The sequence below is a fragment of the Brienomyrus brachyistius genome, chromosome 15 (genome assembly GCF_023856365.1).
Source record: "Brienomyrus brachyistius isolate T26 chromosome 15, BBRACH_0.4, whole genome shotgun sequence".
In the NCBI taxonomy this organism is placed as follows: domain Eukaryota; kingdom Metazoa; phylum Chordata; class Actinopteri; order Osteoglossiformes; family Mormyridae; genus Brienomyrus; species Brienomyrus brachyistius.
Window position 1 is genome coordinate 4761954 of NC_064547.1, and position 26455 is coordinate 4788408.

The 26455-nt window shown below is 47.0% G+C and overlaps 1 protein-coding gene across 3 annotated transcripts; it reads left to right on the forward strand.

Moving 5' to 3' along the window:
* Positions 1–227: 227 nt before the first annotated feature.
* Positions 228–26187, forward strand: ap3d1 (adaptor related protein complex 3 subunit delta 1). 3 transcript variants are annotated; one of them, XM_048977572.1, is made up of 34 exons: positions 228–566; positions 6179–6274; positions 6671–6751; positions 6861–6941; positions 7034–7141; positions 7228–7357; positions 7916–8055; positions 8303–8376; positions 8701–8750; positions 9214–9263; positions 9552–9600; positions 10769–10914; positions 11335–11483; positions 12127–12357; positions 13076–13307; positions 13412–13557; positions 13661–13802; positions 14472–14543; positions 14926–15001; positions 15750–15949; positions 16167–16240; positions 16565–16588; positions 17153–17318; positions 17475–17612; positions 17848–17901; positions 18922–19011; positions 19362–19517; positions 20145–20192; positions 21663–21855; positions 22049–22137; positions 22398–22483; positions 22869–22990; positions 23257–23336; positions 23531–26187. In XM_048977572.1, the coding sequence occupies exons 1-34, from the start codon at positions 471–473 to the stop codon at positions 23624–23626; spliced, it is 3765 nt and encodes a 1254-aa protein (XP_048833529.1). In that variant the 5' UTR covers positions 228–470; the 3' UTR covers positions 23627–26187. The 3 variants fall into 3 exon arrangements, with proteins under 3 accessions (XP_048833529.1, XP_048833531.1, XP_048833530.1); XM_048977574.1 differs by lacking the exon at positions 17848–17901 and having other exon boundaries at positions 229–566; XM_048977573.1 differs by lacking the exon at positions 16565–16588 and having other exon boundaries at positions 229–566.
* The last annotated feature ends 268 nt before the right edge of the window (positions 26188–26455 follow it).

Below are 26455 nucleotides of genomic sequence, written 5' to 3' on the forward strand. Positions count from 1 at the left end.
CAGGATGAATATGGTAAAATCCAGGAACTATAATTAGAAATCACGTGTCTGTATTATATGGTCCAGGGGCCACAGCAGTTAGCACATTCTAAATGGCAGTTGATTATTTTTATTTGTTTATTGTTTTCCTATCAGTGAAATGTAACGTGCTATTCGGTGAATGATGTGTGTGGTTTTTTTTAGGATTCCCCGATGGGTCCCCGGCTTCCCCTCCCAGTGACACGCGTGGTCATGTGACCCCGGCGCCATCTTGTCAGCCATTTCCTAGCTGATTCTGCACAGATTCTGGGTACCGCGCCTGAGGTTTGCTTCACGCCGACTGAGGCAGCGCCGACAAATCAATAAATAAGCCCAAAGGCCGGCGCTGCCCGCAGTGAGAACTCCGGTGGCGTGAAGACGCTGGGTCAGCCCGCTCCTGGGGACCCCTCCTGAGGCGCCGCGACCGGCAGGACCGCAGGGACGCAGCAGCCATGGCTCTGAAGATGGTCAAAGGCAGCATCGACAGGATGTTCGACAAGAACCTGCAGGACCTGGTGCGCGGCATACGGAACCACAAGGAGGACGAGGTGAGCCCGACGGGCGGCCCGGTGCCTCCCGGCCCCCGTTCGCGGAGGTTTCATGCCGAGGTGAGCGGCGGCTGTAGCGGCTGAGTCAGACAAGAGGCAGGTGGTTATCGATAACCAGGTAACTCACTATCCCGTTAACCGAGGACCTACTGCTGTCTTGTGGCGTTAGCTTAGTGTCGCTTTTTATGCCCGGACTGGCGGCTAATGTAATACCAGAGGCGTCAATAGCGCCAAACTTCATATATATTCACATAAATATCAAACGGGCGATACTTTCAGTCGAACATTTATATGAGCAGTTTTGACATTATGGGTTATTTTGTCCAGGTGCCGTTATCGTCCGACCTGTTCATGCGCGACACCCGTCGGTCACCATCATGATGACTGATCCCGAAATGGTCGCGGGCCGCGGGGATGAGCTATCCCTGCGGGTTGGGGGCGGGGCGGTTTACCGAGAGAGCCAGGTGACCCGGGGCAGCAGGGGTGCTGACATCGCTTGGCTGATAACGGGACAGCTCCCGTCCCGAGCATCGTTTGAACTAAAAAGGGTTACATCTCTAGGTGCGTGGAGTTTAAGTCAAGGGAGGTGATGCTAAGATTATACTGTTCCTAGAAGATTATGCTGTTCCTAGACCCCACCTAGAATATTGTGTGCAGGTTTGGTCACTGTACTTTAAAAAGGACATTGCTGCCTTAGAGAGGGTTCAGCGTAGGGCTTCAAGAATGACTCCTGCTCTTAGATGAACGTCTTATGAGGAGAGGTTAGCTGATCTGAATCTGTACAGCCTCCAGCAAAGGAGACTAAGGGTTGACATGATCCCGATATATGATATTCTTACAGGTCTGGATGCTGTTCAGTTGAATAGTTACTTGAATATTAGTTCAAATACAGGAACTCGTGGCCATAGGTAGACATTAGCGGGAGAACACTTTAAACTGGATTTCAGAAAGCCCAAATGGTTGACAGTCTGATCATCATGATTGACTGTGTCTTCAAGATGGGCCTGTCAATTATGATTCAGGTTGCCAACCACTCTTTTATTATAATTGTCAGTTTTCAGCATTGAAAACAGTTTACAGCAGTTTTAAAACATTGAATTACGCTGATAGGGGCGGCATGGTGGTGCAGTGGTTAGCACTGTTGCCTCACACCTCTGGGACCCGAGTTCGAGTCTCCACCTGGGTCACATGTGTGCAGAGTTTGCATGTTCTCCCCATGTCGTCGTGGAGTTTCCTCCGGGTACTCCGGTTTCCAGTCTAAAAACATGCTGAGGCTAATTGGACTTACTAAATTGCCCGTAGGAATGCATGTGTGAGTGAATGGTGTGTGAATGTGCCCTGCAATGGGCTGGCCCCCCATCCTGTGTTGTTCCCTGCCTCGTGCCCATTGCTTCCAGGATAGGCTCCGGACCCCCCGCGACCCAATAGGATAAGCGGTTTGGAAAATGGATGGATGGATGAAGCTAGTAAGACATGAATTTCTTTGCTTTCAGTAAGGCTAGATGAACAGATGGCATTGTATGTTAAGATAAATGTTTTTAATCGCACGCCTTTAATCACATATACCAGGGTTTGAACTTAACATAATCCCCTGAAAATAATCACTACAATGGAACGTATTTAGCAGGGTGAACTGTTTATTATTATTTGTATGAGCAGAGTGTATAGAGTCTCTAGTTGGCTGGTTAGACAAATGTTTGGACGACAAAACTGGGAAGTCGGAGAACCAATGCAATTAATAGAATGATTTTGCTCTTTTAAATAGGAATTCAGTTTTTTTGTTTTAAACGGGAATTGTGACTGTGCTCAGGAAACAAAACACACCAGCCTGTCTGACTCACATGCCTGTAGTTAAAATCTACATAAAGCAAGTGACCTATTTCCGTAGCTATGTGTAGATGTTGATGAATGGAGCACGGCACGCTTCTTGTCCTAAAGGGTGACACTTAATTCCTCAAGAGGATCTTACAAGTCGGTTCGTTTTTCCACGCCAGATAGGAATCAAGAGCAGACGGTCAGTGCACGTAATAATGGCGATTTACTTTACAGGAGCAAAAAAAGTAGGTGGCACAGAAAATGTCAGCCTGCATTGGTATCATTACAGATTGTATGCAGATTGAATCTGATTTGATTATATTAAATGTTGATACTTGAATGTGTCACGTTTTGTCACCTTGTATTTCCGGAGCTGACTCCAAGTGATGTCATTCCAACACATTGACAGGCACAAGTGTGACTAAAATATCATGGCTCTGTTCTTTTACCTGCACTGCAGTATTTCACGCTTTTCATTTACTTGTTCTTCGTTGAATTCGCTTTCACGCCTCCTTCAGCTTGCTCTTTGTAGATGAGAGGACACTGATCGTGAAAGGCAGCCACACACAGCAGCGCCTAGGGAGCTGGGGGTTAAAGGCCTTGCTCAGAGACCCGCAGATGTGCTGAGGACTGGCTCCATCCGGCATCCTCCTGATGTCAGGCACAGAGGATTAGCCCTCTTATCTGTGCCTATATAATATTCATGATGTGGCTCCTATTTGCGGTCAGTTGTTTTTTTTTTTTACCCGGAAAAAAATAAACAAATCTAATGATTATGGCCTTAATAGTACATGAAGTTTGGAAGCTGCTCGGACTGTGGCAATCACGTCGCGATGTGATCGCAGTTATACGGCACATGCGCAATAATCACCAGGGCTTGAGATGACGGGTGAAACATTTGCCCGGACTCTGACTCTCGAGCCCTATAATCGCGATCACATCGTTACTTGATCGGCACAGCTCTAGAAGCTGCCGTTTAGAACTCTCTACATGGATGTACAGTAGGGTGGAGTGAATCTGTTAAGGTTACCTGCCTGGTTACGGCTGCCCTTGAGTGGAGTAACCTGGCCGCATGCTCTCAGACTGGTGGGGTCCTCACTCTGAAGTGTTATTGTGTTTTCGGAGGTCCCTGTGTTTTCTCCATGTAACGTTTCCGTTTGCTCTGCAGGTGTGTGTGCGTGTACAGAGTATACAAATTAGACACCACCTATCCAGCTAGAACGTAGCTCTGTGCTACCGGGTTGGACCCCTGTTGGTACTGAACTCTTAAAAAACAAATATAGCGTTGTCAGATCTTATGTCATGTCCCCTTTACACTGAATGCAGTCTGTGTCTTAGTATTAGCAATTAGCAGAACAAGAGGCAAGAATAGGGAAGAGTTCTGACAACAGAAAAACATGAAAGGCTTTTATTTTCGTTTTACGTTTACTGGTGTACTGCACTGCCAACGACATAGCCTGTTACTTAGAGGGATTTAAGGTAAAGCACGGACAAGAGAAATACATGAAAGGCTTTGATTTTAGTTTGTTACGTTTACTGGTGTACCGCACTGCCAACGACAATCCGTTACTCAGAGGGATTTAAGGTAAAGCACGGACAACAGAAAAACTTGAAAGGCTTTTGTTTTCGTTTGTTACGTTTACTGCCGTACCACACTGCCAACGACATAGCCTGTTACTTAGAGGGATTTAAGGTGAAAACGGGAATCTACTTGTTTAAAAGTGACACAAAGCATTTTAAGTATCCTAAATGAGTAACACTTTACTTGATTACAGTATAATAATCTAGTATTATACTGTTATTTATGTATCAATTAAATACAGGCTTAGTTACATACTCATGATGTTAATTCATCATAAAACATGCTTCACAATTTTTTAATCTGGACAGTCTCTGTCTGTTAATTCTGTAAACCTTTGTGAACTATTGAAAGAACAAGTCATGAATAATTGCAGTGAAATACTGACCTCTTGTTTTTTCATCATTAATGAATCATGACGCAACTTTTATCCCAAGCAGTTACCGCATTTGTTTTTATATCTGTTAATTCTGTAAACCTTTGTGAACTAAGTACTGAAGGAACTACTGAAGGAACAAGTCACGAATGACAAGTTAATGATTCATAATGCATCTTTTAGCTCAAGTAATTACTATATCTGTTGATGAATTGTTTGTGATTTGTACACTCAGCACTAACTGAGCTATTACTAAGTATTTGTCTCCCGCCAAGTGTTACCAATAAATGATGATAACCAAAAAGGCAATAACACAAACACAATAATTCTGTAAATAATACTAGCCCCAAAAATGTCGAGGGTGCCACACCATCTGTAAGCAAAATTCAGTTGACATAGATATTATTTATGTTTCCCTGATGTCTTTGATGATACTGTTTATTGTTTAGTTATTACTGATTCCTTCTTGTTAAATTCTTTCCTATAACCAGACTGTGTTTTCGGACAGCAGCACACGACCCGACTCGATTGCACATCTGTGCAACGGATAGCAAAGGGTAGCTAGATAGGTGGTGTCTATCTAGGCCAGGCTTATGAATCGTTTGGCCCACCGTAACGGAGATGGAAAATCCACCAATTTTTCCACTCCTAGCTTTGTGCAGGAGAGTCATTACTCAGTGTGTGTGAGACCTAAAGTCCCATTGTATAAGATGTAGCCGTGTCTATATAGGGAAATGAAATGGATAAGTTACATCATTAAGAAGGTGCTGTTTGTCATATGGTTTAAGGATAATATATGAAAATGGCTATAGATTATAGTAAAGGCAATTAAACACTTTTCCCCAAAGAGTCAGTTTTTGCGTAAAGGGATTTCTAACTGGAAGGGTGGGAGGTGTGGATGTTCTGGGGGGGGGGGGTTAGGTCAGGGAACAAACCCTTTTGTTTGCATGTCGTCACTTGATAATTGTATGAAGTAAGTCTGCTCTGGCTGTGTGAGAGTGAGACAGACCAGTGTTCAGACCATGTTTGCCGTCACACCATAAGGGCTCCGTTCAGTGCCCTGGTCCTCCCTCTGTGAATCCTGTTCACTAGTTCGCCATCCTGAATCGTTCGCAGTTTCCCCTGTTCAGTTTGCACTGGATACTGACGCCTTATCTGAAGCTGGGGTTAGCGGCCCCCACCATTCTGCTTTTTGGTGGGGGTGTGTGTGTGCAGCACGGCCTCAGATCGCTTACATCCGCACAGAGCTGGTCTCCTCATCTGGAAATCCAGTTTTCTTAGTTATCCCCTTTTTCTGTCTTGTGGCTGCAAGCGTGACGCGCGCATTAGCGTAGCTCAGTTACCTTTGCATTTGTTCTTTGTTTAAAAGCAACAAACTCCCAAATAAAATCCTAAACACGAATGTGTTTTTAAAAAATTTTTTTTTAAATGGCAGATGGTTTTCCTTTGAACTTGAACCCCTTCTAACAAGCTAATAATATTTAAGTTATAACATTCATGGAAACATGTATTATGACTCTACCAGGCTGCATGTTTATTTAACATTTGAAGAGAAACTGGGTGCATGATGTGGCTCAGTGGGTTTGAATCTGTGTTCTGTATCTGTGGAGTTCGCATCTTCTCCATGTTATGCGGTTTTCTCCTTTTTCTTCTACTTCCCACCTGCAGTTCAAAGACATGCAGTTAGGCTAATTTTTTTCTGCATTGTCCATAGTGTGTCAGTGTGTATATGTGTCCCAACAACCAGGAAAAGTGGATGGATGATGGAGAAACGGACAAAACAATACTTTATTGTAAAATTAGAATATGAATTTTAAACCCTGTTTTGTCTCCCCCCCACAGGCGAAGTACATCTCCACCTGCATAGATGAGATCAAACAGGAACTCAAGCAGGACAACATTGCAGTCAAGGCCAATGCTGTGTGCAAGCTCACCTACGTAAGCTGAACTCTTCTCGCTATCCTCACTGTACAGTGGGCGCGGACGTTTACTGCACAGCTGGCCAGTGGGAGCAGTCTGGGCTATTATATGACTGGCTCCCTCCGTCACACAGGGGACGCCGATTCTGATGAGCCGTTATTATGAGTAATCAGTCAGGCTAGTTACACTAATGAAGTGCTCTTAGATGCTAATAGCAAGTTTCCTCTAGAACACCAGAAGGGATCTAGCAGCCTGTCTGCCATCATTAGCGGCTGGTTGTGAGGTCTCTCACCGCCACAGGATTGAAATCCCGTCGTGTCGTATCGCACCTCGTTTTGATGTTTACAGCCTGGATGTGAACAGGGCCCACTGCTGTTTGCATAACGTGAACCCTGCCCTGCACCCTCCTCACAGTTGCAGATGCTGGGCTACGACGTCAGCTGGGCAGCCTTCAACATCGTGGAGGTTATGTCTTCCTCCAAATTCACATACAAGGTGAGGGGCGGCCTTTCAAGGGACCCACAAAAATGTGGCGCATTTGAGCTGAAAGCCCAGCACCCTGCTTTAGCTCTGGAATCTCTCTAACATACCATCTTCCTAACAGAGGATTGGCTACCTGGCAGCTTCCCAGTGCTTTCATGAAGGCACTGATGTCATCATGCTGACCACCAATCAGATCCGTAAGGTCTGTCACGTCCCCCCTCCCCCAATTCAGATTGTCCTTGTAAGGGGCTGGTCATAACCTCCATCCCCCCCATCCATCTGTCTTCCTCTTAGGATCTCAGCAGTCCTAACCAGTATGACACAGGAGTCGCTCTGACTGGCCTGTCATGTTTTGTGACCCCTGACCTCGCTCGGGACTTGGCCAATGACATCATGACTCTGGTAAGCACCTCTGTCCTTCTCCTCTTCTGCTCCTGTATCATTTCATTTTCCTTACTTAATTCCTACTTACTCCCACTCTGTCTCAGATGTCCCACACTAAACCATTCATCCGAAAGAAGGCTGTGTTAATCATGTACAAAGTGTTCCTGAAATACCCAGAGTCCTTACGGCCGGCCTTTCCCCGTCTTAAGGAGAAGCTGGAGGACCCTGACCCTGGTGAGGGAAGCAAAAATGGGTTAGGAGGGTGAGATTACTAGTGGTGTAAATTGAATTCATGAAAAAAGAAGCACAGGGATTCTGAAGCAGGGGACCATGCTGAGAGCCCATGGGACTTGCGCAAAAATGTTGAGGGTAGAACAAAAAAATGATTGGTTACCTCTCAGAACCAATCAGATTGTAAAGGAAGTGGGTCCAAGCAAATAGAGGAAGCAGGACCAATCAATCAGATGTTTTGCCCCTGCCTCCACTAGCTGCTTGGACCCACCTCCTCTACAGTTTGATTGGTTATCAATCATTTTTTGTTCTGCCCTCAACATTGTTGTGCAAGTAAAACTCACATGAGTGTGATGAAAAGGACACATTTTCCATTATTCAATCCTGCACACACTTAGGCATTGTCAAAGATGACTGTCATAATACTGATTGGTTATGCTGTTTCTGAAAACTGGGACACACCTTGGAGGAATTAATTTAAATTAACTTCTGTAGTCTACAACAGCTATGCAAACGTCGTACTGGCTCCTCATAGTTAATTGCCGTCACCATGTGTCCCAGGGGTGCAGTCAGCGGCTGTGAATGTCATCTGTGAACTGGCCAGACGGAACCCCAAAAACTACCTGTCCTTGGCCCCACTCTTCTTCAAGCTCATGACCTCCTCCACTAACAACTGGGTCCTCATCAAGATCATAAAGCTGGTGAGTGGCCCGGCAAGGCTGCCTGCGTGTGTCTCCCGTTTCCCCTCTCGCTCGCTCCTTCTGTACGCTAAGATACAGTCGGTAAATCGGCGTTAGATTGTTGTTTTAACCACTGGAAGAGCAGAGGCCTGAAAGTCTGCAACAATAAAACCATTGTTTCCTGCTATAGAGCTGGTCTGAAGTGCCTGCTTCTCTTCCGCCTGCCTGAAGTGGTTTGCCGTTAATTCCTGCCATCTCTGTTCCTCAGTTTGGGGCCCTCACTCCCCTGGAGCCTCGCTTGGGGAAGAAGTTAATCGAACCATTGACAAACCTCATCCACAGGTAGGGTGGCGAGCAGGTGTGTCGACACTGGGTTCTGTGGATTTGCCACCCAATGACAGCTGGTTTTGTGATTAATAGATACTGTGAGAGGAGGACAATATCTTTGCTTCAGTCACATTAGTAATATTCCCATCTTTTGTTGGTTAAAATTAGTGTAGCACAGTTCCTGTGGAAATCCGCCTCAAGGCCTGTAGTAGTTGATGAGAGGGAAGATGATTGTTATTATTGAGAATGTTTTGACAGACTAAACCTTCTGTTATCTGCCTGTATGAGAGGCCTCATTTTGACCTGCCCCTACACCTTGTTTACCTTTTCCTTCCTCAGTACCTCAGCCATGTCTTTGCTGTATGAGTGCGTCAACACTGTCATTGCAGGTCGGTATCGTTTTATCTGCAGTTCTGTTTTCGTTTGAGGACAGTGACGTGAAAGATCAGGGTCACATTTGTGCTGTAAAATCACGGTCACTTGTCACTAATGCTGAAAAGGCTAGCTGCGTGTTTGCAGGTTTGAGCTTTGTGTAAAAAAAATAAAATCAGATCATAAACTTTATCTTGGTTTGTTTAGTGATTAGAGATTTGTAAAATGAGATTTGGTTTTATTCTGCTAGATGATAATGACTTTATTCTTTACCTTTTTTTGATAATTGCTGCTGGTGAATGTGTTCTGAATTAAATTATAATATGTTATCAGTAGTTATGGAAAATCTTTAGCAAGATCTTTGGATACTGTGGACCGTGTGCCCGTCTGCGTGTGTTCCTGCACGCTCTGATGTAGGCACTGTGCTGACAGTGCCCGGCCTGTACCTAACACTTCATAAGCATCTGTCTGTCTCTGCAGTGCTGATCTCACTCTCCTCTGGGATGCCCAATCATAGTGCCAGTATTCAGGTATTTTTCCAGCTTCTCTGTCTTGGCTCTTTTTTTTTTTTTTTAAATACTCTCCCATGAATACTGAGATGAACCCTTTACAATCCAGTTAAATAATTTATTTTGTCAAGTGCATTACGTGTCGCTGAATACAACAGGCTTGTTAAACTTGTTTGCGTGAGTCTCAGGACAGTTAGCTATGATCCTTCCACAGACCATGCAGCCGTGCATTTTGTCGCGAAATTATAAGCTTTTCACATGTAAGCTGCAGTGTCTCCAACAGCAGTTTTCCCTCCCTCTCGCCCCCAGCTCTGCGTGCAGAAACTGCGCATCCTGATCGAGGACTCGGACCAGAACTGTGAGGCTGCCGTCAGCGGCTGTGCCGTTCCCACGCTGTCTGCGTCCTTTCAGGCATTTAGACCCATGTCCCTGGTAACTGGACATCCATCACCGCCTTCGGGTGATGGTGGTTTTGTGGTGGAAACAGACCTGTGAGCGGCACCTGCTCGGCCTTGCGTGTTAAGCAGAGGGCTGTTTCTGTGCACCGACCACTAAACAGCTGGAATACGTGACCCCAGGGTGTATGACTCATTTACTGCTGTTATCATGCTATTATAAGTATTAACATCACATGCTTTAATCATCACCAACCATCAGTTTTTCCATTTTTTTCTAAGGAAAAGACATTGTGGATTAGACATCAGCTGTTGGTTTTTCTGTTACAAGAAGATATGTGAAATGGCTATTGATTATAGTTAGCTAGCTGGACAGCCAATAGCTTGATCTGTCACAAGACGGACATATTGGTGACGGTCTATAGAGGCTTTTTAACCGCCAAAATAACATGTATTCTCAGTAACGTCGCATTCTAGTTTAAATACCTCTCCAAATCCCAAAGCGAGATGTACTTTTGTTCTGTGCACCATAATTTAATGTCAACATTTATTTTGCTTCCCAAAATAATTTGGATACATTTTGCAAAATTTATCTGGGTTACACTGTTGTGAGCAGACCAGGATAGTTTACATAAACTTGCCGGTTTTTGCTTTGCTTTTATATTTCTCCCTGAAACCATGTTTTTCCTAAAATACTCTTGTATCAATGTTAGGAAAAATAGCTTCATTTATATTCATGTATCGCCGGAGCCACTGACTCACCGCACTAACTATATTTTTATAACCCTGGCTGTTTTTCATCTGGTTCAACATTTGTCCACCATTATTCATGATTCTGCTTAATAAGGACGGCCAATCATCATTCAGTGGGGAATATGTCTAATAATAAACAGCTGGCAGGAGACAGAACTACAAGCGTAGTGTAGCATTTGCCCTATGATATTGTCTTTATGACCAATATTGCTTGTTCTATACATTCGGTGTTCGCAGTGACAGCTTACGTGCAGAGCAGTCCATAGGTGCCTAGTGCTCTGTTGGGTGGTGTGTAGATGTCAGCAGTGACTATTATGGTCTTTGTGTCAAGCCCTGTGTCCAGGAGCTTGCCCAATGAGTGTCTTGCATGTGTTTTAGTGAAGTACCTGGGCCTGCTGGCCATGTCAAAGATATTGAAGACCCACCCCAAGTCGGTGCAGGCCCACAAGGACCTCATCCTGCAGTGTCTGGACGACAAAGACGAGTCCATTCGACTTCGGGCCCTTGATCTTCTTTACGGCATGGTAGTGCTTTTTTTTATTATAATTTTTTTTTGCCAGTTTAGTTAAACTGTCTAATGCCTTCGGGAGAAAAAACATGGACTGTCTGTGGGTCGGATTGGGGGAAACTGCTCTAAATCAAGGTTAAGTGATTTTCAGGCCAGAGCCTGATACCGTAGCATTCAGTGATGGCTTTTCTTGCAAACGATGCCGCATCTGAATCCTAGTGTTACAGCAGGCACTATATCAGGCAGTAGAGTTTTTGAAGTATGGATATATATGCTTGTATGCATTTAGCATTTATTAATCCCACATTAAGATCCAGTGTGTGCCATTTATCATAGTGCTGTTGCACCAGCCAGCGACTTGTTCATCTAAAGTATGAACCAAAGGAGGGGCCTGTAGGCGCCTTGAACTTCTGCGTGTGTGTGCCTGTGTGTGAAGGTTTCCAAGAAGAACCTGATGGAGATCGTGAAGAAGCTGATGCTGCACATGGACAAGGCGGAGGGAACCACTTACCGCGATGAGCTGCTCACCAAGATCATCGACATCTGCAGCCAGAGCAACTACCAGTACATCACCAACTTCGAGTGGTCAGTACAAACCGGTACCCAGTATGCCAGGTTTGGCTCAGGGAATAAGATGAAATATGTAGACGTTCGATGCCTGGTCGTGTGGCTGTGTGTCTCGAGGAGACCTTTATGGAGCTCAGAATGAGCTCTGGGTCGCTGGGTGTGTTTAGAGAGCCTTGGTGCTACATTCTGAAACAGCCTTGCCATCAGCAAAAACACAGGGCTAACTCAGGCAAACATCTAATGCCACCACTTCCTTCCTATATTTGTTTTTAGGGAGCCAGTCTGTGTACCAGGTACTGTGAAGTCACTGAACAAATAGCTGAGTGTAAAACAAACATCTTTTTAAATCTGCATTGTGACCTTTGGAACACTAAAGCACTATGTGAACAGATTCATTTTCAGAGAGTCAAACTCTAAACACATTTGTAAACATTTGTCTTCTATTCCCAAATCCATTTCTGTTGACAAATGGGGGAGAAGACAGGTGCAATAGTGTGTGCCCATTCATAACCCCCCCGTGTCACATGACCCCTCCGGTTGTTGCATCCCCCACTATGGGAATCCCCAGCCTAGGCCAGTGTTTAATTGGTGAAGGTGGAGTTGCACTTCAAATCTGGCCTGAATGACAGTACTCTGTCCCACCCTGCCCTCCCCACCCCAGGTACATCAGCATCCTGGTGGAGCTGACCCGGTTGGAGGGGACCCGCCACGGGCACCTCATCGCCTCGCAGATGCTGGATGTGGCCATCCGTGTGAAGGCCATCCGGGGCTTCGCTGTGGCTCAGATGGCCATGCTACTGGACAACGCCCACATGCTCACCGGCAACACGCAGCGCAACGGCATCTGCGAGGTTCTGTACGCCGCGGCATGGATCTGCGGCGAGTTCTCCGAGTACGTACCGGTGTACTTTTAGCCAGTTTAGACTGTACTGTGGCTTAGTTGTCAGATTTGTGATCAGCGGTGATGTAAAGCATTGTAATGTGTGAGAGGACACCTGTGAGCCGTATGTGGGGCCTGATGTAGAACGAGAAGAGGAGCCTTGAAGCCTGGTGGGGGCTGAAACATGGACAGCTGTTCTCAACGTCTCCTTGCTGGTTTAGCTGTAATTAACCCTGCATGGCGACATTTTCAATTGTCCTGCAAGACCTAACTGGCCGCTCTGTTCAAAGAATAATGCAGCGTAACTCTGTAGAACAGGGGTTTTCTAATGTTTTTTGACCAAAGGTTCTCATCAGATTTTTGTTCAGTGGTCTGGAACAAAACAACATTTCATGAATGTTAATGAACTAACAATAATTTTTGATAAGGACATCAATACGTTATATTGGGAACTTTATTAAAGACTGATCTTTACGACTCTATGACATTATGACGAGTTACGTTTGTGCAGAGTTTGGTAGTTCTGCATCATATTTTTGTACTTGAAACCACATTAAGCCTTTTGACATTAATCCACCTTATCAATCAATATAGTTATCACCTATGTCCTGATTAACTTACGGTTCAGACTTTGAGAACCCTGCGGTAGACTGTCAAAATGATGGGACTGCCAGATGTTATGTTGGGAACACGGACGTGGGTGATGGTAGAAGTGTGACTCACCCCGCAGGCACCTGAAGGACCCACTGCAGACCCTGGAGGCGATGCTGCGGCCCAAAATGGCCACCCTACCCGGGCACATCCAGGCAGTCTACGTGCAGAATGTAGCCAAGCTGTTTGCCACCGTCCTACGTGGCCAGGAGGGCGTTCCTGACAAGCAGGTGGCACAGGAGACCAGCCAGCTGCTGATTGAGAGGCTGCCGCTCTTCGTCCAGAGCGCCAACCTGGAAGTGCAGGAGAGGGTGAGCGTCAGGTTCACACCAATCACCCTTCGGGGGCGTGGGCCCCGCTGACCAATCCACACGCTTGCTCCTTTCTTACCATGTCCACCTCCCTTCGTCCCCAGGCCTCCTGCATCTTACAGCTGGTGAAATACGTTCAGAAGCTGCAGCAGAAGGAGGTGGAGGTAGCTGAGGAGGTCACGGCCCTGTTTGCCGGGGAACTCAACCCTGTGGCCCCCAAGGCACAGAAGAAAGTGCCGGTCCCCGAGGGGTCAGTACCTCCCGCCAGCCCCCGCTTCCCTTCCGGCATGTCGGACACTCGGCACCTCATGCCAATCGCGGTAATCAGCACTAAACCGCCATGTCGCCTCCAGCCTGGACCTCGATGCCTGGATCAACGAGCCGCCGTCGGAGAGCGAGTCCGAGGATGAGAAGCCCAAGGCCGTCTTCGCCCAGGAAGAGCCACGACACACTCGCCCCCGACACACCGAGGTGGACGAGAAGGAGCTGGCCAGGGTACGGCGCTCACCGCAGCAGCGTCCCATGCTAGCTGTTAATCTGAAAAATCAGAGAACATCTCCCAGTAGTCGCTCTTCCTGATTTACATCTGTGATGCGTTTACTGTATGTGTAGTTTGCCGTGTGTATTTTGCTGTGAGGATCTTCATTTACCTGCAAAAGCTGGGCAGCTGTCTGCCCAGAACATGTTTAATGAATCAGCTGAATTCTAAGATTCAGTAAAATGGTACGATGATCCACCCCAGCAAAAAATGCATTCACACCCTGTCATCCCTCTGATGTTTCACTGAAATCTGTGCTGTGATCGCGTACAGCGTAGGGCGACTGTCTAATCCATGTCAAGAGGGACGCTGTAAGCTAGGACAGGTTTCGCAAACTACCATTTCAGTTAAAAAGGAGTTCTTGCTGTGTGCTGATTGGTCGCCTGTAATCATGCGCGTGTCACTGATGTTAATGTGAAACAGCCGGATGAGTTTTTCAATCAAGGAAACAAACCAGTAAAAGCACAAGAAGAGTTGAAATATTTAGCCAAGCAGAGGAGCCTTTCAGGTTTAAAGTAGCTCGTCCTGTACTTCATCCGTGTACCTGCTTATGCTGAACACGTCAATCGCGGCATGCTTTCCTAACCTGTACGTGCCGCTAATCATTTTCAAATGCTTCTTTGTAGCGGAGAGAAGCCAGGAAACAGGAGCAGGCGAACAACCCGTTCTACATCAAGGCCTCGCCGTCCTCCCAGAAGGTGAGCCGCTGTGTGGACCCCTCCATCCCACCGCTGTGCAGGAGAGGTGAAGGCTGCCTGTTAGGCACCGAGAGCCACCAGCAGGTCTCATTCTGTGCTGGCAGTCCAGACGCCCACAGAACCGCTGAAGGACGGGCAGTATTTACAAAGTAGGGGCTCCATGTGCCCGCCTGTGCAGTTAATATGTGTAGCCATCTTACAGGCTGTTTTGGTGTAAATCGGTACTTGTGAAATGCACCTATGCCATTGCTGACACTCTTTCTAGTGATGTTTCAACATGCGGACTGATTTCCAGGCATTTGTTTTGCGTGGTGATTCCGAGCCGCGGGCGCTGATGAAATGACTGCGGTGACTCTGGGCTTGTCTCTGTCCGTGCCTACAGGTGTATGCAGACAGCACAGGTGTGGAACACATTCCAGTGGTGCAGATCGACCTCAGCGTGCCTCTCAAAGTCCCAGGTGGGTCTGGGAGCGTCACCATTCTGCATGTTTCGGTGCGCGGATAGTCAAGTCGTCCGATCCAGGTGGATAACCTTCCTCGGGGATTGATAAAGCAGATTTTCCCTGCCTCTCCTCTCCCTGCGCAGAAGCTGCTCTCTGCGCAGTTCAGCCTCCTCCTCTTCCATCCTCTGTGTTCATCTGTCATGTTAGTGCCGTTTGGTCTCAGCTGGCTGAGAGGAAGCCCTTTCTGCGTTCTGGGCTTTGTAATTACGTGTGAGAGATGTGAAGTAATTGAAGGCAGTGACCGATTTTGACACTTGCACCGTGCCCTCTTATAGCTTACTGCTTTTGTACCGTTTCATTTATGGCACTATTGTATTGTGTACTGCAGAATATGCTGTATGCTTTATACTACGGTATAATGTACCGTATACTGTCACCTCTTACTGGTATTAGGGTACTGCCTTGGTCTTGTGCGATTTCGTATAGCGCATTTTCTCTTTTGCTGAATATAACCCCATGACCCTAGGAAAAGAATTTCAATTCGCCATCCCCCGATGTGAATCTCGTCGATCCAAAGTGTAGGAGCTGTTTTTCTGGTCCCTCGGGTTTCATTCGACCCACTTTGTCGGGTCACACCGGGTGTTTCGCTCTGCTGTTTCCACGTGGCCCAGAAATGGAGCTAATTGATTTTTTAACATTTTTAATTTTTTTTTACTGACATTGTTCCCTGCCTCCCGACCCCCCTCCCGGTGTGCTTTCTTAGGGATGCCCATGTCTGACCAGTATGTGAAGCTGGAGGAGGAGCGACGGCAGAGGGAGAAGGCAGAGAGGAAGAAGAAAAAGGAAAAGAAGAAGAGAAAGGATAAATGTGGCCGGGGTCACCGGGCAGAGTCGGGCGCCGAGAGCGAGGAGGACATCACGCCGGCACATACGGTGGACATCGTCACCGAGGAGATGCCGGAGGTGCGGGGAGCTGGGGGGTAGCGGGGGTGCGGCTGGCAGGCAGCCGTCAGCCAGCACGTTTGAGATGCTAATTACAGTTGTCGCTCAATTACAGATTAAAAACAAACTTTAAAAGAAACTAAATGAGATGAAGCTGAAAGATCCACAGGAGGTTCCGAGCATGTCTAACAGGCCCTCCTGCCCTAAAGAGATGTGTGATTTTCTCTTTCTATCCCAGAATGCTTTGCCCAGTGATGAAGATGACAAGGACCCCAACGACCCCCACAAAGCTCTCGACATAGACCTCGATAAGTTAGTACCATCTTTCTTTCGGCCGTTGTGGCCATTATTTTTCTCTCCACGTATTTTGTGTTCTAAACACATATATCACCATTACTCTCTTCTAAATGCGTTAGGGTATATTTTCATATTTATTTATATGTACGATGTACATATGTACCCCCCCAGTCTGAAACCGCAGAGACGTATGTGTGAAGTACGCCCTCCAGCAGCTATGGTTCCTAGTTAGTAAACACGTCCTTCCACGAACTTTCATGCGACACACTGTCGTGATGCAGTGTCCTGTGATTCTCTCCCCCTCTGTCACACGCACACACCCCTCTGCCGCTCTCCCAGTCTGGTGACGGGAGCCACACGCAGGTAAGTTAGCCCACCATGGGTATCGGACCAGTGTGCTGCTTCAGACTCGTTTAAACTCATGGGACGTCCTTGTCAGGGAGGCAGATTCTGACAATTCAACCTTAATGCTGGTTTAGCTAGTGCACCTGTTGAGCCCAGAATTAGTTGAAGCTTTGCCTGGCTTGAGAATGTAACCTGAAATCAAAGAGAGGAATGAAGCAATGCATGCTGTGGGTATGGCCAGTGTTCTGGGTCGCTTCAGTGAATTTCACTGCTTGTTTAAATGATTAATGTCGTATTTAAGCTGAATGAGTCAGAATCTACAGTATTGATTTTACATGGCGCAGTCCCCATAGTTAAAAATAGGCAGTGAATTCTCTGAGGCAGACTCTGACCGGCCCTGCCTGGGTTATGCTGCATTACATCATGCTGCTTATGACAATGCGCCTTAAACAGGCAGGACGCGGCTTGTCGTCGTGCTCTCTGCTATCCCTCCTGCTGCTCACAGGCTCGTGCCCATCACTCTTCGGGCTTTAGATCTCTCGCCGCTGCTTTTCCTCATCACCGGTCGCCTGTCTCCCGCAGGCCACTGGTGGACAGCGAGAAGCTGCCCGCGAGGACACACCGGCCCCCGGACGCCCTCAAAAGTCCGGTGGAGGGGGGCGAGGGGGAGGGTGTTGCTCAGGAGCCGAAGAAGAAGAGCAAGAAGGACAAGAAAGAGAAGGAAAAGAGGAAGAGCAAAGAGCGGAAGGCGAGTGTATGCTTTTGCCAATCTCCCGCTTTTCCTGGAAAGTCTTTCACTGTGGTTGTACACTTCTGTAACAGTTAGGCTCTGTAACGCTCGGTCCGTCCTCACCCATCCTCTCCAGCGACATCCAGTAACATCCCACTGCTCTCTGCCCTGCAGAAAAGCAAAGAAGAGAAGAAAAAGAACAAACATAGGCAGGAAACGGGAGACGAGCCCGAGGCGGGGTCGGCGGAAGAGCCCGCGGCTTTGGCCGCGACTGCAGAAGTGGCGACTCCACCTGCCGTGACAACGGCGGAGGTACAGCACCGTAACCGCTAGAGACAGGTACAGCGGGAACTAGCCAGCGTTGCACAAACGATGACCAGTAGGGGGAGCTCCACATACACCCAGAATCTGGACATGTTTATTTTGTTTTGGGTTAGTTTCTGAAATGAGACAAAGTTGCTGTCAGGAATGCTTCCTGAGTGACTGTTACGGCTTACCTTCATTTCAGTATGACTGCCCTAACCGCTCCCACTCCTCTTAATTCTAGGTATCTGATCTGGATTTTTGGCTCTCTAGTGCTCCAGTGCCCTCTAATAAAAAGGTCGAGTTTCTCTCTTGTTTTTATTTTTTGGCCCCCATGTCACCTTTCCCCCCTCCTTTCCCCCATGTCTCTGGAAGTCTCTCTTCTGTACTCTCTTGCTGTCATATGTACCCGAGGTCCTGTAGTTTTCATTCTACCAATGCTAGTTCTTGTCTGCTGTGTGTTTTGTATCAGTTTGAAACATGTTTCTGTCACCTTCTGTCTGATTCGTTAGTCTCGTCTGTGTGGTTCTTTGCCCTGTGCTTCACGGTGCTCAGGAAACCTCGGGGCAGATCCCATTTTCCAGCTTATCCTCTGGGTGGCAGACTGACTCTCCTCAGCTGGGGCCTGACTGCCTCATACCTCTTACTTCATTATCCTCCCTCTTTCTCTCGCCTCTGTCATCTCAGGCCGCCTCTGTTCTGCTCTCTGTGGAAGCGCATTTCCAGCTGAGCCCATGTAACATTTAGGAGAACTCATTTGGAGCGTCTGCCTTCAGGAATATCAGAGCCCATTTAAAGACGTTTGTGGAAATGCGACTTCGTATAATAATCTGTTATCTGTGGTTAAAAACCTTTCCTAAGGGTGGCTTTGGTCACCCATCCTTTAAAGCAGTGTTTCTCAACCCAGTCCTTTTTTTTTTTTTTTTTTTTTTTTTTTTTTTTTTTTGCTTCATCTCAGCTCCATATTGGGAGGAAGCAAAAATGTGGACTGTCTGCAGGTCCCCGAGGAGCGGATTAGGAAACACTGATTTCATCGCTACTGCTGTTTCCTTAATGAGCAACAGCTACCTCAGAACACAGCTGTCTGCTTAAAGTGATGTTTGACTTGCATTTGTGACCCCTATTCATTTCACAGAGGGCTATTATATTTGACCTTCAGCAAGAGTTAAAGGCCGCATCTGCTCCCAGCCCCCGTGGGTCATGTGTGAATACTGGCCCACTTTCCATGAGCTGAATTAGCGATTCCTGTCCCGCTGTGTCTACGTGTGTGAGGCACTCCAGTCTGGCCGTCTTTAAAGGGCAGTTTTTACCTCCACAGGAGGTAGCGGTTCCAGTTCCGGAGGTCGCCCCTGATGCAGCCCCGGTTTCTGAGCCGGACGAGCCCAAAGACACTGAGCTTGAGGAGCCTGTGAGTCACTGCCGATGACTAAACGATGATGACGTCTTGGCTGCCCATTCTCCCTATTGAAGGAGAGGATTTTCAGTAATGGGTCTGAGCCAAGTACCTGCTCTCTTCAGGAGAGCTTTTAAGTACACCTTCTCGTGAACATATTACAGCCTGCTTCATGAATTCATGTCATAATAGTGCTCATGTGGTAGGAGAGAAACACGAGGGGTGAATTCTATCTCGACACGCGCATTTGCACAGTGGCGCCCCCATCCTGTGACTGCTGCAATCACATGCACACAGTCGATCGCTGCATGGCCCGATAAGGGCTGTCTGGAGCTCTCGCCTAAACCCTTTTAATCTGACCCCAGAGATCCTCCAAACACAAGAAGAAAAAACCGAAAAAAGAGAAGGAGGACAAGGATAAGAAAAAGAAGAAGCGACATCATCGTCACCATAGCGACGGGGGAAGAGCAGAGTCGGCGCGGAACGGTGCCGCTGAGGAGGAGGAGGAGGAGCCTCTGCCTGTCAGTACCTACAGCATGCTTTTGTGGGGCGCTGCTCGCCAAATCACACTTATGTAGGGTAGGGTGACGTGCCCTGGAAATGATCACAGTATTTTCCCAGATTTTCACAATATCAATATTTAACATGATATTCTAAGATGCATATGTAGAAAACAGTAAAATATCATGTGATTCTTTTTTTTCCTGATTATCCATCATTCAATTTTTATATTTAGTCCCAGTGTTTACAAAGTGCTTTACAGACATTTACACAAAAAGAATAAAAATGTGCATAACAATAAGCACAAGAAAAAAGTATATTAAAAATATTATAATAATAAAATACCACCAGAAACAGGAACTTCACCCTCTCTGGCCTCCGCAGAAGACCACCTCTCTCTGATTATGACCAAATTGTTTTACTAAGTCACGCAGTGTGCGACAGGTTTAATGAAAAATTACGTCAACAGTAGGCTCATACCTTTATTGCATTTGTAGTGCAATAGTGCATTATAACTATGCAAGGAAGCAATTGTACAAGGAAGCAGGTGTTGCAGATATGAAAGGAATGTTGATAATCACAATACGATATTTAATGTATAATGTGTGAATGTGTTTTTTTTTTTCTCGTGTCCTTAATCTCTTCAGCCAATGTCCAACTACTGCCTCCTTGCTGAGAACCCCTACATCAAAATGGTGAGTAAGCGTTTTGTCTAGCATTTCTCATCACTGAGCAGTAACTGTGTGAGATCCCATCCCCACACACCAGCTTGCATGGACAGTATTCCACATGTTTGAAACATGCAGCCATTTGATCATCTATTGCAGTGTTTCCCAACCCGATCCTCAGGAGCCCCTATCCGGTCCATGTGTTTTTGCTTCTTATCGGGAGCTGGAAGGGAGCAAAAACATGGACTGTCTGGGGATCCCTGAGGACCGGGTTGAGAAACACCGTTTTGTTGTAAGCAACTACTGCTGTCTTTTACTTCTGGGTTCTTGCAAGTGTTTGCATGTGATTCTCGCTCTGTGCATTTCAGTGTAAAGACTAATTTTTATATATTCTTTGTTTATTAATTTAAAGATAATGGAGGATGTTGATGCAGATATGGGTTTAACGAGTAGGGTGATTTGGTGAGTTTTTGGGTGACACGTTTGAGATTTGCTGTGAGGTGTTCTTCACCCGGAGCGTGTACAGCGGTGCAAGCTCGGTTCTGTAACGAGACCTCAGTGGAATGCTTACCTTTTAAGTAGGAAGGACTGGGTCGGTTTGCCCCATTCAGCCCTGCATGGTTGCAACTTTGTAATAGCTTCATATCTGTGTTCAAATCAAAATCACTGTTGATGGGTCCAGAGGTGAGATTTTCATTTCTTTTCCTTTAAGACATGCTAAGGTTTTACTGAATGAGCTGCATAGTGCAACATTTTTTCCCAGGATTAGTTCAGTAATTACTCTGCATATTGATGTGGTGGACTTTTTGCATGAATTTCATTGGCTGTATTCGGCCGTGCCCCTTTCCTGCCACTGGCTACACCCGAGGTGCCCCTGTCCGGCCACTGGCTACACCCGAGGTGCCCCTGTCCGGCCACTGGCTACACCCGAGGTGCCCCTGTCCGGCCACTGGCTACACCCGAGGTGCCCCTGTCCGGCCACTGGCTACAGCAGAGGTGCCCCTGTCCGGCCACTGGCTACAGCAGAGGTGCCCCTGTCCGGCCACTGGCTACAGCAGAGGTGCCCCTGTCCGGCCACTGGCTACAGCAGAGGTGCCCCTGTCCGGCCACTGGCTACACCCGAGGTGCCCCTGTCCGGCCACTGGCTACACCCGAGGTGCCCCTGTCCGGCCACTGGCTACAGCAGAGGTGCCCCTGTCCGGCCACTGGCTACAGCAGAGGTGCCCCTGTCCGGCCACTGGCTACAGCAGAGGTGCCCCTGTCCGGCCACTGGCTACAGCAGAGGTGCCCCTGTCCGGCCACTGGCTACAGCAGAGGTGCCCCTGTCCGGCCACTGGCTACAGCAGAGGTGCCCCTGTCCGGCCACTGGCTACAGCAGAGGTGCCCCTGTCCGGCCACTGGCTACAGCAGAGGTGCCCCTGTCCGGCCACTGGCTACAGCAGAGGTGCCCCTGTCCGGCCACTGGCTATACCTGAGGCTACTTCATTCCTTGTTCAGGCGTACGACATCCAGGGCAACTTGCAAGATGGCAGCCAAGTGGTGGTGTCAGTAATATTCGAGAACAAAAGCAGCAGCAGCTTCTTAAAGTCCATGGAGTTCAATGTGCTGGACTCCCTCAATTCCAAGCTGCAGCGACCTGAAGGTGCCAGCCCACACGACGCTGTCACCATCCCATTCCAGCTGCCCCCTGGTGAGTAAAGAAGGAACTACAATGTTCGTGTTTAAGTGAACTTTCCTATTAAAGATTCTTTAATTCTTTGGAGTATCCTTTAATCTCCTTATTTTATGCTTAGTTCTTTGCCCTTTAACCCCAGCCCACTCTGTCTCCTCATACTTGACTTTGCAGCGCTGTTGACTAACCTGACGTCTTCTCGTTTTGGCAGGAGTCTCAAATGAGGCGCACTTCGTCTTCTCCGTGCAGAGCATCGTCATGCCGCAGAAGCTGAAGGGGACCCTCGCCTTCATCGTCAAGGTTGGGGTCGAGTGTCCTTCATCCTGCTGCATGACAGACACGCCCCTTAGCCATTTAACGTGAAATGACATGCGAATGGGAAGTGAACGTTTAGGATGCACCTAACTGTGTGTGTGTGTGTGTGTGTGTGTGTGTGTGTGTGTGTGTGTGTGTGTGTGTGTGTGTGTGTGTGTGTGTGTGTGTGTGTGTGTGTGTGTGTGTGTGTGTGTGTCTGCGCGCGCGCGTGTTTGTGTGTGTGTGTTTTCTTTTCTCTTGCACAGTCTGAGGATTCCTCCACTCATGAGAAACTAGACTTCAAACTGCACTTTACCTGCACCTCCTACCTGATCACCACTCCCTGTTACAGGTACGTGGGCGTGTCCTCGGCTGGCTTGCTGACACTCCAAAGGGAGGTCTCACACTTGGCCCGGTTGCCTTGTACCATGCCGGAGCATGATTTGCCCCCCACTCCCCCGCTGGTCCATCCTCGCATTGCACTAAACATTCTCTGCCTGAGCACATTTTCATTATCACTGTCTGACTTTGTGTTGAAGAAAACATAGGAAGGAATGCGCTGTCGCTGAAGCTGTAGTGACACATTGTGGCAAATCGGCGTAATGCCCTCGACGATTGCGGATCACGCTGCACGCTCCTCCTGTGTTTCTCTGTTTGGGCTTCCTCTCGGCCCGCGGTGCGTTCGCTCCGGTCGTGGTCAGAAATCCAGGCCTGGTAACATGCTGCCGTTTTGCCAGTGACGCATTCGCCAAACTGCTGGAATCCGGGGACCTGAAGGGGAGTTCTGTGCGGCTAGAGGGCGTCAGCATGCCTTTCCACCACCTCCTCGCCAGGATCTGCTTTCACCACCACTTCTCCGGTACGCTTCCTTCGGTGGGCGGGGGTGGGGTGGGGGTGGAGGGGGGTTGGATGCTCTGTGCGAGTGAGGAAGGCAGACTGATGTCAGAAACGGTCCTCTGCCTTTTAAATAAAACATGAGACCTGGGAAATGAGGTAGGGATGATAAAGCACTATGGATATTAAGCATGAAGATTTTTGGAAGACCTTGAATATGGAATTTGAAGATCTTCAGACGCATGCAGGCAATGACATTAGCTGATCCATTTCTCTCTCCCTCCCCCCCAGTTGTGGAGAGAATCGATTCCTGTGCTTCTATGTACAGCAGGTCAATCCAGGGCCACCATGTCTGTCTGCTCGTCAAAACTGTGAGTGTATAGAAAATTTTCCAGAAACCATTTCACTTTGTAACTTATGTTTTTTTTTTCTTTACTAAAATATACATTGTATGACTTTCTCCCCCTTCTTGCGCAGTATAATGTTTAGTAGTAAAACACCCTTCTCCATTTTTTTGTTTCCTTTGTGGTCTCCTGACTTCCTGTTACTATGTCTCTCCTCTCAGGTTGACCAGACTGTGTCGATTGACGCCAAATGCGACGAGCCATCGCTGTTGGAGAACGTGCTACAGGAGATCAAGCAGACCTTCGCCAAGTGCTGATTGTGTCCAGTTGTCCCCTCTGCCCCGAAAATGCTCGCATACTCGGACACACACACACAGGCACAAACCTTGTAACGACAGTGTCCGTTACACCCATGTCCCCCTCTCGTTCACTCTTACTTTCTTTTTCTCAGTTGATTAGCAGCTCCGCTTATACCTGTTCCCCAGACTATTTACCCTCAAACCTATTTACTCAGTCTTGTGGCCCATTTACTGTAATTAAACCACTGCATCAATGCTTTTTTCCCCTCAGTTCTAAGTACTTCCTGTCACATGGTCTAGTTCAGCTTCCTGCGATGTGGTCTCCCTCCACATCTCTGTTTACTGCAATCGCTTTCTAACCTCTCATCTATGGGGTCTTTTCAGGCTTCCGGGTGAAACTGGCCTTTTCCCCCTTTTTAACATTTTCTGTCCTGTTGCGTTCTGTCATCGCGAGCTGCACCTCTGAAAACTGACACGCCTGGGTCCGGTTTCTCTGCTGCGGTCCTGCTCCTGTTATTTCAGACTGCATCTCCAGTGGTCTGATTTTCGCTACCAGCCACTTTTCTCTGTTTAGTTTTCCCTCCCTCCTCAACTCAGACTTATTCTCATTAGCCAACAATTCCTCAAAAGGAGAAGAAAAGTTATTATCCTACATGTAATATAGTTTGATGCAGTAGCTATACTGGATCAAGAGGATACAGGCTTTTGTCCAGGCCAGTGTTACGGACTTATGGACTTAATTTCATTTTCATGTAATAAATTTTCCCTGAATGGAAGGTTTCCTGTTTCCTGGAATGAGTGTGATCCATCTTGCTCAGAGCTCAGTTTCCCATGCCAGAGTGCTTGAGCTCTTTGGGTTTGTGAGGATGAAGATGTACCTCTCTGATGGCCTGGATCACTGCTTCTCCTCGTTACCTTTGAATACTTCATTGTCCAGAGTAACTGATCCTGTTCAGCACTCTGGAGACCAACATGTTTTAATTGCTTATGTTAGTAGCTGGCTCCTCATCAGGTTACCTGTATCTTGTTGGCATCTCCAAGTATACATTTTCTTTGTGTGGTTGAGTTTTAGGAGCGACTGGTGGATACTTCGATCCATTATAGATCATCTTCAAACTCTGTTCTCTGGAAGTTGACAATATAAAGCCTAGATGGAAGCGCACCCCCCTCCTGACTCCCAGCCGCCACACACACACACACACTTCCACTAGCAGCATCACGTTAATTCCTCCAATAGATATTTTGGCCTTGATTACCCTAACCAGGAGTCCTGTCTCTGCCTTGGAGGTTTAAGTCCCTCTGCTGTGGGGGCCGTGAGCCCGTCTCTTCTGCTCCCTCTCCCGGCAGCACCCCCCCATCATGAGCCCATGTCAGATCAGCTACGTTCGTGCCGCTCTAACACACCACGCGTCAGATGCATCCCAGTGTCCTTCCTCTCAGCGCTGCCTTCTCCTGTCCTCTGCGTTCGGCGTATATAGCATTAGCGCAACTCCTGTATGATTGCAGCCGCAAGGAGAGAATCCACCTCTAAATGGACTCCCAGCTGAAAGACTAGGACTTAATAGTGCATTCAGGCCAAATCCTGTCCATCTCCATGCATAGCCGTCTTCCCGATGCCCCGTTATCTGTATGGTTTGACTGTAGGGCGTGTCTTTCCAGAGGTGGGAAGTTCAGGTCCAGAAAGTACAAATCCAGACCAGGATTTAGTTTCAACAGACTAGTTGAATATGAGTCTTAGTCTTGAATATAAGAGTGCTCAGCTGATTTGGCTGAAGCAAAATCTTGGTCTGGATTTGTACTTGCAGGACCTGAACTTTCCACCTCTGTTCGCTTCTTCAAGGACATTAAGAATGAATATCCGTGCTTTTAGGATGTGCTTCAGCTCAGTTATGCATAAGTGAGTGGTGCAAAATGAGAAGAGTAAATACTTGTAAGATTTACAGTGCAAAATATTTATTCAGAAGTTGGTTTTCTTGCAAGAGCAGGAATGTACACAGTGTCAAAACTAGTAGACATACGCACATACATTTCCCTGGTTATTTTGTTTTTATACTTTTTTTAATAATGTGAACAGCACATATGTCTGATAAGATTGTTAATTTTTATCTCATGCAAATGATTTGAAAAAATTACTGGGAATGTTGCTTTTAAACTGATTTTTTTATGCTTTATTTTAAACTGGGTAAAGGGGATCTTTTTGGTGTATTTGACTTTGTGAAAGAATAAAGTTCAGTTGAATGGAGGTATAAATGCAGACATGCTGTTCCATGGCGTGGAAGCAAACGTCTCCTGCAAAGACTGTCTTTATTCTGCTAAATTGTAGCAAGTTTCTCGATTGCTGAGTTTGGTTCGTATACCTGTAGAGTCTAATCGAACCACTATATCTTTGAAAATAGGTAACCTGTAATACCTTTTGTTTCTTCTCCAGCAGTATGTTGTGCTGATGTTTTTGAAACACATAAAGCAAAAGGCGTTTAAAGGACCGGCACTCCTTCTAAAGAGGAGAGCATGTACACATAGAAGGCACGCCGCTGTAGTCCTTTTGTGTTTAGGTGAGTCAATAAAATCTGATAGAAACATGTTCTTTTTATTCGATTTCTTCAAATGCTCACTGTGTGCTTGTTTTGTTTATGCTCAATAACCGTCCCTGTGCAGCTCTATAAAAAGCTCAGTGGGAATGACTTCTGTGACCTGATGTGTTCCCACCACTGGCCAAGGAGCCATAGTAGAATGTGTTCTGGTTGTCGTGCCAGAATTTTATCCAATTAGTACTGATAATCTTTTTAAGTCACGTGCTGATATATAACCTATACCATAGACTGTTTTCTTTCTAATGGCTTTCAAGTA

What these genes read in the sequence shown, in the direction of transcription:
- ap3d1 (XM_048977572.1), top strand. Translation starts at nt 471, where the DNA reads ATGGCTCTGAAGATGGTCAAAGGCAGCATCGACAGGATGTTCGACAAG. An exon ending in TTGACAAACCTCATCCACAG is followed by an intron (nt 8,377 to 8,700) that starts GTAGGGTGGCGA and finishes TTCCTTCCTCAG; the next exon opens with TACCTCAGCCATGTCTTTGC. An exon ending in TCTGTCTGCTCGTCAAAACT is followed by an intron (nt 23,337 to 23,530) that starts GTGAGTGTATAG and finishes CTCTCCTCTCAG; the next exon opens with GTTGACCAGACTGTGTCGAT.